Source organism: Globicephala melas, chromosome 2 (genome assembly GCF_963455315.2).
Source record: "Globicephala melas chromosome 2, mGloMel1.2, whole genome shotgun sequence".
NCBI classification, from domain to species: domain Eukaryota; kingdom Metazoa; phylum Chordata; class Mammalia; order Artiodactyla; family Delphinidae; genus Globicephala; species Globicephala melas.
Window position 1 is genome coordinate 127,751,841 of NC_083315.2, and position 12,799 is coordinate 127,764,639.

The following is a 12,799-nucleotide window of genomic DNA, read 5'->3' on the forward strand; positions in this document are numbered from 1 at the left end:
AGACCAGCACAGGACTAGGTATATTAATGTAACAGAATAGAATTTCCAGAAAAAGCCCTAAAATATACGTGGCAATTTAGTACATAATAAAGATGGCATATCAAATCTATTAGCAAAAATATCAAGTTTTTAATAAATAGCATTGAGGCAAATGGGTAGATATTGAGAATGAAACTGAAGTTGAATTCATATTTCATACCTTCTACCAAATAAGTTAATATCTTATATCAAACATTTAAATATTAAAAACATGAGACTGTAAAAATACAAGAAGAAACAACAGGAAAATCCTTTTATAACCTTAAAATCAGGAAGACCTTACTAAATATGACACAGAAGACAAAAGCTATACAAGAAAAGATACACTTAGACTACATTAATTGAATACTATACAGCTGCATAAAATAAACACAATAGCTTTTAATGGAATATAACTTTGCTACTTTTCTGTCTGGTACTGGAAGCCCAGAGAGTTCACTGGGGATTATATAAGAAGATAGCATAAGAACATATCAGCAATCTGGGACTAACAAACACAGAAAATCTCGAATTATTGGTGTAACTTTGAAAAGATCTGACTAAAACAACTGATATGGGAAGGACATTCTAACTCTCCAATGACCTAGATTTCCAAAGCTGTATCCAGAAAGCTAGAAATGTCTGGTTTCAAAAAAACAAAATGCTCATCTGCAATAATTCTAATTAGCCTAAATATATAATAAATTATCTTCCTCCATTGTGGTTTATAATTTTTATTTATGGCTTATTTTAATGTAAACCACTTTAAATCTCTTTTGAAACAATTATGCGTTTAAGTCAATATACTTATACCTAAAAATTCTTTGCAAATCTGTTCTTCCAAATTAATGTGGCTAAAATGACAAATATTGTTAATATAAAATTTTTGTCAATGATTTATCGAATAAAAATCAATTTCCCCCTTTAAATATGCACTTTAGAAAATATTCACCTTATTGTTAACTTGACTTAAAAAACTGAAACCAACCCAAAGGTCCAACAATAGGAGCTACAATACATCAACTCAATAAAAGAGGATAAAACCATTAAACATAATGGTTACAAAGCCTAGGCAAATACATAGAAAATACTTTTGACTATGTTAAGCAAAATTTTATGTATAGTATAAATTCAGTCATGTAAAACTATACGTGAAAAAACATGAAGGAAATTCAGCAAAATATTATCTGTGGGCTGGTGTTGGGTGATATGATTATGGGCAATGTTAATTTTCTACTTTTTTCCTCTTGCAAATTTTCTGCAATAGACATATATTGACTTTATAATTAGAAAATCAAAACTATTTAATTATAAAACCAAGAGAATTCCATTACAAGCCAGAAAAGCAGCCTTTATTTTAGAGGTATCCTGTTATGTTAAAGTATGTAGCCACAGTTAGTGAGACTTTATTATTCCAAAAAATTCCATAAGAACACCCAGCTCAACCCTCCAAAACCACCAATTGAAAATGTATACCAAACACATACAATTTATTTCTGAAGCTGTCCGTTCAGCTCTGGCATTCCTGTTCGTAGATCTAATGGTATGACGAATGATTGCATGGGGCTGTGAATATAAACATAATACATATACTTTAAAAAAATTCAGTGACAAAGTTAGAAGGTCAAACTTTCTCTTTTTAATTAAATTATTATTTATTGACAAGCATGACTACTTACTAATAAATTGTAGGATAAATATTTTTAAAAATGAACACTAAGATACTTTAAAAGTGTATTCATTTAGTCCATGTTTATACTGTATAAAATACTGAAGAGATGCAAAGCAAATCAGATGGAAATGTTACCTTCAAAAGAGCTTATACTCTAAGAAGATAAGACACACAAACACTTATAAGATTAGAAAATGATAAGTGGCATTCATTAAGATTACTATTAATGCCCAGGGGAAGAAGAAATGACTTTCACCTGAAAGGGTAAAGAAATTCTTCATGACAAAGCTGTAATCTTATGTGAGGCCTAGAAGGACAAGTAGGCATTGAATGTGCAGCAAGGTGGGAAAAGCATTTCAGACAGCACAAAGAATATGAACAAAGTGATACAAGAAAAAAAGGAAATTGTGGAGTGTTTAGGGGAATTGGAGTTGGTTATTATTTGACTACAGTGAACATTAAGTGAAGAGATGACAAAGCTGGAAAGACAGACTTGAGGATGAGCCACATCATGAAAGGCTCTGAATGTCTTAGCAAAAGAATTTATTGGAGATTCTACAGAAAGGGAGTGCCGTCACAAGAGTCAGCTTTAAGAGTAACCTGATTAAGTATGTAAGAGGGTATGGAGAGAAGAAATACTATATGGAGGGAGACTGAGTAAGAGTATTGTAGTAAACTAAGGGAGAAAGCTTACCACTTCCACCCTTTTGTATAAGCTCCTGATCTTTTGAAACAATGCCTTCAGCTCAACCCCTATCTACCAAATTTCTGATGACTCATTCTCATTCACTGATGACTCGGACAGGGGCTCAGATGTCTTTTTCTCTACTTTAAGACCCACCATCATACCAAAGGACTTCAAAAGACCATTGCTCTGGATTTAAGTTTTCTGACCTTATCTCTGAAGACCTTCTACCATATTTCAATGCACTCTACACTACTAAAATCATATCCTGGACTCTGTCATCCGCTCTGATACATGAATTCACATAATACTCCAAACTTCTCATCCTTTGAACTTACTCTCTCATTTACTCCAATAATTTTTAAATGCTCACACTGAAATCTCAAGTCCATCCATCCATTACTTTCTCACTCTCCACATGCATTTCTCTGATCTTCACTTTTTTTCCTATCCAGTTTAGAGTTGGTGGCCCATAATTTCAAGCAATCCCTTGCATATATCCTAAATTTGATTTGCCTCCCCTCCCCAACCCCTGCCATCCTTCTGTACAATGGTATACCAAAATGACAACCCTGGAAGACTTAAACTAACTACCTTTGGTTAATATCTGAAGTACCAATCACTGCTGGAGGAAAATTACACATTGAAAATTAATCTCATCTGAGCCTTCAAGTTTGCCCACAAACACTTCTCTAGTCATTTAACCCATCCATTCTCCTCAATTACTATTTCATAGCTTCACCACACTTTTCAAACCCACCTCCTCCACACTTTCAGGAGATGACATTGCCACCTAGCTCACAAAGAAAACAGAAATCAAACAGAAGATAACTTCTAGCTATACTCTCAAACTATCTTCCTCTTTAATGCAAAGAAAGAAGTATTTTTCTTTTATTGTTACTCTGAAATATATTTAACGCACAATATTATTTTAGCTTCTGATGTACTATAGAATTATTTGACGTTTGTATACCTTGAGAGGTGATCACCACTATAAGTGTAGTAACCATCTGTCCCCATACAAAATTAATATTACTGACCATATTCCTTATGCTGTGTATAATAACCCTGTGACTTAATTATTATATTACTGGAGGTCTGTACCTCTTAATACCCTTCACCTATTTTGCCCACACCCACAAGCCTCCCTTCTGGCAAACACCTGTTTCTTCTCTGTATCTGAGTCTATTTTCATTTTATTTTGTTTTGCTTTTTAGATTCTTTAGATTCCACATATAAATGAGATCATGTGGTATCTGTCTTTGTCTGACTTATTTAATTAGCATAATAGCTTCTAGATCCATCCCTGTTGTCAAAAATGAGATTTCATTTTTAATGGCTAAGTGATATTCCACTGTATATATATACACCATATCCTCTTTATCCATTAAGTTGCTTCCATATGTTGGCTACTGTGAGTAATGTTGGTACATGTATCTTTTCAAATTAGTGTTTTTGTTTTCTCCAGGTAAATACCTAGAAATGAAATTGCTAGATAATATGGCAGTTCTGTTTTTAATTTTTTGAGGAACCTCCATACTGTTTTCCATAGTGGGTGCACCAATTTACAATCCCACCAGCAATAACACAAGAATTCCCTTTTTTTCCACACCAGTGTCAACACTTGTTATTTGCAGTCTTCTTAATGCTAGCCATTCTGACACGTGTGAGGTGATAGCTCACTGCGGTTTTGATTTGCATTTCCCTTATGATTAGTGATGTTGAGCATTTTTCATGTGTCTACTGGCCATCTGTGTGTCTTCTTTGGAAAAAATGTCTATTCATGTCCTCTGCCCATTTTTTATTTGGGTTGTTTTTCCTTTGATATTCAGTTGTATGAGTTCTTGGTATATTTTGGATATTAACCCCTTATCAGGATATATCATTTGCAAATATCTTCTCCCATTCAGTAGGTGACATTTTCGTTTTGTTGAGTTTTCTTTGCTGTGCAAAAAACTTTTTAGTTTGATGTATCCCATTTGTTTATTTTTGCTTTTGTTTCCCTTGCCTGAGGAGACATATACAAAAAAATATTGCTAAGACTGATGTCAAAGGCCATAGTACATATGTTCTTTTTCTAGGAGTTTTATGGTTTCAGGTCTTACGTTTAAGTGTTTAATCCATTTTGAGTTATTTTTTGTATATGATATGAAAAAGTAGTCCGGCTTGATACTTTTGCATGTAGCTGTCCAGTTTTCCCAATACTATTTATTGGGAGTATACCACTGTATATTCTTGCCTCCTTTGTCATAGATTAATTGCCCATATAAATGTGGGTTTATTTCTGGGCTCTCTATTTTGTTTCATTGATCTATGTGTCTGTGGTAGTGCCAGTACCACACTATTTTGATTACTGTAGCTTTGTGGTACAGTTTGAAATCAGGGAGTCTGCTTCCTCCAGCTCCATTTTTCTTCTTCAAGTTGCTTTGGCTATTTAGGGTCTTTTGTGTTTCCATACAAATTGTAGAATTGTTTGTTCCAGTTCTGTGAAGAATGCCATTGGTATTCTGATAGGGATTGCACTGAATCTGCAGACTGCCTTGGGCAATATGGTCATTTTAACAATACTAATTCTTCCAATCCATGAGCACAGTATATTTTTCCTTTTTTTTTTTTTTTGGCTGTGCCATGTGGCATGTGGGATCTTAGTTCCCCGACCAGGGGTCAAACCCATGCCCCCTCCATTGGGAGCACAGAGCCTTAACCACTGGACTGCCAGGTAAGTTCTTTCTGATGCAATTGTAAATGGGACTGTTTTCTTAATTTCCCTGATAGCTCATTTTTAGTGTATAGAAATGCAACAGATTTCTGTATATTAATTTTGTATCCTGCAACTTTACTGAATTCATTTATTAGTTCTAACAGTTGTTGTTTTTCTTTTTTTACTGCATCTTTAGGATTTTCTATATGTACTATCACGTTATATGCAAACAGTGACAGTTTTACTTCTTCTTTTCCAATTTGGACTCCTTTTACTTATGTTTCTTGTCTAACTGCTATGGCTAGGACTTCCAATACTATACTGAATAAAAGTGGCAAGAGTGAGCAACCTTGCCTTGTTTTTGATCTTAGAGGAGATACTTTTAGCTTTCCACTGTTGAGCATGATGTTGGCTGTAGTTTTGTCATATAGCACCTTTATTATGTTGGGTATGCTCCCTTTAAACACTCTTTGATGAGAGTTTTTAACATAAATGGATGTTGAACTTTGTCAAAACTTTTTTCTGCCATCTACTGAGATGATCATGATTTTTGTTCTTCAATTTGTTAATGTGGTGTCTCACATGGATTTATTTGTGGATACTGAACCATTCTTGTATCTCTGGGATAAATCCCACTTGATCATAGTATTGTACTGTATTACTGTACATTGTATTGTATCATTCTTTTAGCGTATTGTTGAATTTGATTTGCTCATATTTTGTTGAGGATTTTTACATCTATGTTCATCAGTGATATTGGCCTGTAACTTTCTCTTCTTCTTCTTTTTTTGTGGTGTTCTTGTCTGATTCTAGTATCAGGGTGATGCTGGTCTTGTAGAAATAATTCACAAGCATTCCTTCCTCTGCAATTTTTTGGAATAGTTTGAGAAGGATAGCTATTAACTCTTCTCTAAAAGTTGGGTAGAATTCACCTGTGAAACTGGTACTGGACTTTTGGAAGTTTATTGTATTACTGATCCTATTTCCTTAATGGTAATCCATCTCTTCTTATTTTCTATTTCTTCCTGATTCAGTCTTGGGAGTTTGTACGTCTCTAGAAATTTATCCATTTCTTCTAAGTTGTCCATTTTATTGGTGTATAATTGTTTGTATTATTTTCTTATGATTCTCTCGATTATCTGTTGTGTCAGTAGTAACTTCATTTATGATTTTATTTGGATCCTCTCTCTTTTCTTCTTGATGAGTCTGGCTAAAGGTTTATCAATTTATCTTTTCAAAGAACCAACTCTTAGTTTCATTGTTCTTTTCCATTTTTTTTAAGTTTCTATTTCAGTTATATCTGCTCTGATCTTTATTATTTCTTTCCCTCTACTAACTTTTGGTTTTGTTTGTTCTTCTTTTTCTAGTTCCTTTAGGTGTATGGTCAGATGTTTGAGATTTTTCTTGCTTCCTGCGGTAGACATCTATCTCTAAAAACTTCCCCTTTAGACTGCTTTTGCTGAATGCCATAGATTTTGGATGGATGGTTGTGTTTCAATTTTCATTTGTCTCCAGTTATTTTTTGATTTCCTCTTTGGTTTCTTCAGTGACCCATTGGTTAGTTAAGAGCATATTATTTAGCCTCCACATGTTTGTGTTTTTTGTAGTTTGTTTCTTGTAGTTGATTTCTGGTTTCATACTATTGTGGTGAGAAAAAATGCTTGGTATGATTTCAATCTTAAATTTATTGAGCCTTGTTTTGTAGCTTACCATGTGACCTATCCCGGAGAAGGTAGCAGTTGAAAGCATATATACTTTGCTGCTTTTGGATAGAATGTTCTATTTTATCTAGTAAGTTCATCTGATCTAATGTGTCATTTAAAGCCAGTGTTTCCTTCTTTCTGGATCTTCTGTCCATTGATATAAGTGGTGTATTAAATTCCCCTACTATTATTGTGTTACTGTCAATTTCTCCCTTTATATTTATTAACATTTGCTTTATATATTGAGGTGCTCCTATTGGGTGCATATATATTTACAATTGTTGCATTTTCTTGGACTGATCTCTTGATCACTGTGTAATGTCCTTCTTTGGCTCTTGCTACAGTCTTTGTTTTAAAGTTTATTTTGTCTAATATAAGCATTGCTACAGCTTTTTACAGATTTCCATTTGTATGGAATACCTTTTCCCATCCCGTTACTCAGTCTGTGTGTGTCTTTAGATCTGAAGTGAGTCTCTTGTAGGCAGTATATGTAGGGGTCTCATTTTTGGGTCCATTCATCCAACCTGTCTTTTTTTTTTAATTTCTTTAAAAAACATTTATTTTATTTATTTTTATTTTTGGCTGCACGCGGGCTTTCTCTAGTTGCGGCGAGTGGGGGCTACTCTTTGTTGCAGTGCGCAGGCTTCTCATTGTAGTGGCTTCTCTTGTTGCACAGCACGGGCTCTAGGTGTGTGGGCTTCAGTAGTTGTGGCACGTGTGCTCAGTAGTTGTGGCTTGCAGGCTCTAGAGCGCAGGCTCAGTAGCTGTGGTGCACAGGCTTAGTTGCTCCGTGGCATGTGGGATCTTCCTTAACCAGGGCTCGAACCCATGTCCCCTGCATTGGCAGGCGGATTCTTAACCACTGCAGCACCAGGGAAGCCCTCAATGTCTTTTGAATGGAGCATTTAGTCCATTTACACTTAAAGTAATTATTGATAGGTATGTATGTGTTGCCATCTTGTTAACTGTTTTCTGGTTGTTTTTGTAGTTCTTTTTTGTTCCTTTCTTCTTTTGCTCTCTTACCTTGTGATTTAATTACTAGTGTTATGTTTGGATTCCTTTCTCTTTCTTTAGGGTGTATTTATTATAGGTTTTTGGTTTGGGGTTACCATGAGGTTCACAGATAACAACAACAACAACACACACACACACACAAAATTACTTTAACCTGATGATCTCTCAAGTTCAAACACATTCTAACAACCCTGAATTTTTACCCCCTACCTCTGCCTCATGTTTAATGCTTTTTTGACATCATGTTTTACATCTTTTTTGTTTTGTGAATACCTTAACTATTTACTGTGGATATAGATGATTTTACTACTTTTATTTTTTACCTTTCATACTAGCTTTATGAATGACTGGTCTACTACCTTTACTATATGTTTGCCTTTGCCAGTGAGATTCTTCCATTTGTAATTTTGGTATTTCTAATAGTCGTCTTTTCTTTTTCACTTAGAGAAGTCCCTTTAACATTTTTTGAAAGCTGGTTTAGTGGTGTTGAACTCTCTTAGTTTTTGCTTGTCTGTAAAACTCTTTATCTCTCCTTCAAAACTGAATGATAGCCTTGCCAAGCAGAGTGTTCTTTGTTGTAGGTTTCTTCCTTTATCACTTTGGATTTAATGTGTCACTCCCTTCTGACCTGCAGAGTTTCTGCTGAAAAGTCAGCTGAGAATCTCATGGAAGTTCCCTTGTACATATCTAGTTGCTTTTCTCTTGCTGTTTTTAAGATTCTCTATCTTCATTTTTTTTTTTTTTTTTTTTGTGGTACGCGGGCCTCTCACTGTTGTGGCCTCTCCCGTTGCGGAGCACAGGTTACGGACGCACAGGCTCAGCGGCCATGGCTCACGTGCCTAGCCACTCCGCGGCATGTGGGATCTTCCCAGACCGGGGCACGAACCCGTGTCCCCTGCGTCGGCAGGCGGACTCTCAACCACTGCGCCACAAGGGAAGCCCTCTATCTTCAATTTTTGACATTTTTATTATAATAGGTCTTGGTATGAACCTTGGTTTCTCTTTCTTTTTCCAGGTTAGGAAAGTTTTCAGCTATTATTTCTTCAGATAAGTTCTCTGCTCCTTTCCTTCTTTTCTTCTTCTGGGATCCCTAGAATGTGAATGTTAATACACTTCATATTGTCTCAGGGGTCTCTTAAACCACCCTTTTAAAAAATTCTTTTCTCTTTTTCCTCTTCAGCTTAGGTGATTTCCACTACTCCATCTTCCAGTTCACTGATCTGTTCCTCTATATAACCAAATCTATTATTATTTCTTTCTAGTGTGTTTTTAATTTCAGTTATTGTATTCTTCAGCTCTGTTTGTTTCTCCTTTATATTTTCTAACTCTTTATTAAAATTCTTACTGTGTTCTTCCATCCCTCTCCTGCGTTCATTGAGAATCTTTACGATTACTACCTTAAACTCTTTATCAGTAGACTGTGTAACATAGTCCTCTGCCTCTGTTTGCCTAGTTCTCTGTGTTTATTTGTAAGTATTAGGTAGATCAGCTATGTTTCCTGAATTTGGGAGGAGCGGCCTTACGTAACAGACATCCTATGGGATCCAACAGCACACCCCTCTGGGCAGCAGAGCTATATGCTCTAGGGATGCCCCCTATGTGGGCTGTGTGGGTCCTTCTGTTGTGGCAAGGCTGACCACTGTGGGTGTGCTGGTGGGTAGGCATGGCCTCTGGCCCAGTTGGTTGCTAGGACCTTACTGGTGCAGGGTCCCAGGGCTGGTGCTGGTCTCCTGGTGGGCAGGGCCAGGTTCAAAGGCAGCTAGCTATGGGGATCAGGGAAGCTCAGGGTTGGTGCCAGCACACTGGTGGGCAGATAAGCCCCCAGCACTAATACGGTAGTGGGAGGACTCCAAAATGGTGGTTGTCAGCATTGATGTCCTAGTGGTAGAAGAAACTCTCAAATACAGGTGTCGCCATCTATATCTTTAGGGGGACTACCAGTTGTCTCCTGCCACTCCAAGAGGTTCTGCAAGATCAGCAGGTGGGTTCCTTTCAAATTACTGGCTCAGTGCTAGGATTTGGACTATGTGAGATTTTGCACACGCCTCATAAGAGCAGAGTCTCTGTTTCCTACAGCCCTCTGGCTCTCTTGTATGCAAGCCCAGGATGGCCTTCAAAGACAAATGTTTTGGGGCCCCATCTTCCCAGTGCAGGACCCTTCAGCTGGGGAGCCCAACACAGGGCTCAGATGCTTCGCTCCTTGGGGAGAACATCTGCAATTGTAATTATCCTCCTGTTTGTGGGTCACCTACCCAGGGAGGTGGGTCTTGACTATACCATGTCTCCATATCTCCTACCCATCTCATTGTGGTTCCTTATTTATATCTTCAGTTGTGGAAAGTCTTTTATGCTAGTCTTCAGGTCATTCTCATAGATAGTTGAAATTTGGTGTGGCCACTGGAGGAGGTGAGCTCAAGGTCTTCAAGGCACCATCTATGCCACATTTCCCAAGAAAGCCTTTCAAGAAGTGTTTAAGATCAAATCCCTCGTTATAATCTAGATCTCACCTTCTCCTTTCTTTTCAAGGACTTTGCCTGTTCACCTTGCTTCTTGACTCTTCTATCTCTAACTATTGGATCCTTTTCATAAGCATCCTGTTTAAACTTTTTTGCCCCATATAAAAAAAAAAATCAATCAATAGCCAAAAAATAGAGAGACAGAAGACAGACAAATCCACTGTCAACTCATTTTCCTCCAACTACTGCTCTATCTTATCCCTCTCTTTCACAACTGAATTTCATAAATAAATTTATTTTTCAAACCGCTCCAGCCTAGCTTTACCTCTAGTATTTTTATATTATCCTTTTTTAAAAATAATTATTTATTTATTTGGCTGCACTGGGTCTTAGCTGCGGCACGCCGGATCTTCATTGCAGCACGTGCATTCTTTCGTTGCAGCACTCAGGCTTCTACCTAGTTGTGGCGCCCAGGCTCTAGAGCACATAGGTTCTCTAATTGTGGCACACGGACTCTAAAGTGCACAGGTTCAGCAGTTGTGGCATGCGGGTTTAGTTGCCTTGCGGCATGTGGGATCTTAGTTCCCCGACCAGGGATGGAACCCACGTCTCCCACATTGGAAGGTGTATTCTTAATCACTGGACCACCAGGGAAGTCCCTAAATTATCCCTTTAAAGTAATCAAACACCAACACCTAAATCCAAAGATTTCTTTAATGTAACTTCTAGGCAGTATTCTTGTTGAAACTTTCCTACTGTCTTTTAATGTTCTTTATTAATCCTTTGCCATTCCTCTACCAGACTTTTTAATTTTGGGGAGGAATTTCCCCCCAAAGCTGTCCTAGGCCTTCTTCTCATTCTACATGCTTCCCTTGGATGATCACATTTACTCTTTAAGGTATCAACTACAACCATTGTATCTAATAACTCTCAAATTTATATCTCTAGTCCAAACTTTTCTCCCCAAGCTATAACCACATATCTAACTCCTAATAAGACTTCTCCATTTGGAAATCTGGTGCAACATTAAAATCACCATATACAAAACTGAACTCACCTTTCTTCCCAAATCTGATCTTTAGTATTTCTATCTCAACAAGTGGCACTTTTATATCCACCCAGCTGTTCAAGTCAAAATCTGGGAGTAACCCTTTTATCATGCCCCTCCCTCATTTCTACATCCAATCACCAACTCTCTCATATAATTCTTTAATGAGTTCACTTTTTCCATCTTTTCCCTACCATCCTATTACAAAACATCAGTATCTATATCCTGGATAACTTCAACAGTCTCTTAAGAGGACTTTAGGAATGAAAACACCACTCTGAAGTCAGAGATCTTTAAAGAAAAAAAAATGCACATCTGATTACATCACTCCCTTACCCTTTAATGGTTTCTACTGCCCTTAAAGCCCCCATTTTTTTCATTTGAAATGTCTAGCTTTGTGACCTAATCTCCCATCAAATTCCTTCCTTGTTTTCTGCTCTAACAGACTTACTTTTCTTTAATTCCTCAAGTATACCACACTCTCTCTTATCACTAGGGCTTTCAAACATGCTATTCTTCCTTTTGCTCAGAACACTTCTGACTGGTCTTTTCTTTTAATTACTATTTATCCTTCAGGCTTTCATCTTACATATTGTTTCTACAGTGAGTCCTTTCCTGTCCCTAAAATATGCCTGCATAGCACCCTGTCTTTCCCTTTTTGTAATAGTTATCACACTTGTAAATTATTTGTTGGTATTTCTAAGTTTCCTTTGAGACCATTCTGTAAGTTCTTTGAAGATTGGGATCATGTCAATCTCATCCACTATTGTGTCTCCAACTGCCTGGAACAAGGTTTTGCATTTCAAGGACTAAAAATTATGGTGATATCATTAAACAGAAATAGAGAATTCCAAATGTAAGAGTGGATTTAGGAAGCCTGGCAAAATTGTGTGGGGAATGAAAGAGGAGGTTTCGTTATTTACATAACCAGTGAAACACTAATTGAGGAATCAAGTAATATCTAATGCTTCATTTAAACTAAAACAATTTGAACAATTTTGAGTTTTTAAGAGATTAAAATCTTATTATTACAAGTCTGCAAATGATGGTTTAAGTAAAAAGAAATCTATGTATGGCTGGTTTATTTAATATTTTCAATTAAAGGTCACTTAACATTCAATAAAATATTCACTGGGTACCTTACGACATGACAAGACTATGTTATATACTAGACAATGATTAGTTTGTAAAGACTGTTTAATGACAATTTCTATTAAGTGTATATATAGAAATGATGGTATATTAACTAAGAGTAGGTTCTAAAGTCAGTTTGCCTGGATCCAAATCCTGGTTCCACTAGTTGCTAGGCATATGATCTCAGGCAAATGAAATTACTTCTATTCTTTCTCCTTCATTTCTTATTTGTAAAATGGGGATAGTAATAGTACATATTGCCAAGGACCACTTTGAGTATTAGATGAGTTAACATGGAAATTATTTAGCCTAACACTTGGTACACGAAGACTACCCAATGAATGTTAATAGTTATCATGATACTTATA

General features: G+C 36.5%; 1 protein-coding gene across 3 annotated transcripts in view; it reads right to left on the reverse strand.

Moving 5' to 3' along the window:
* The window catches only part of MAP4K5 (mitogen-activated protein kinase kinase kinase kinase 5), a 136,709-nt gene that overhangs the window by 48,467 nt on the left and 75,443 nt on the right, over positions 1-12,799 (reverse strand). For all 3 annotated transcript variants that reach the window (XM_060294789.1, XM_060294790.1, XM_060294788.1), the window contains exon 14: positions 1,506-1,584. In XM_060294789.1, the coding sequence (XP_060150772.1) occupies positions 1,506-1,584 (79 nt within the window). The remainder of the gene's footprint in view (positions 1-1,505; positions 1,585-12,799) is intronic.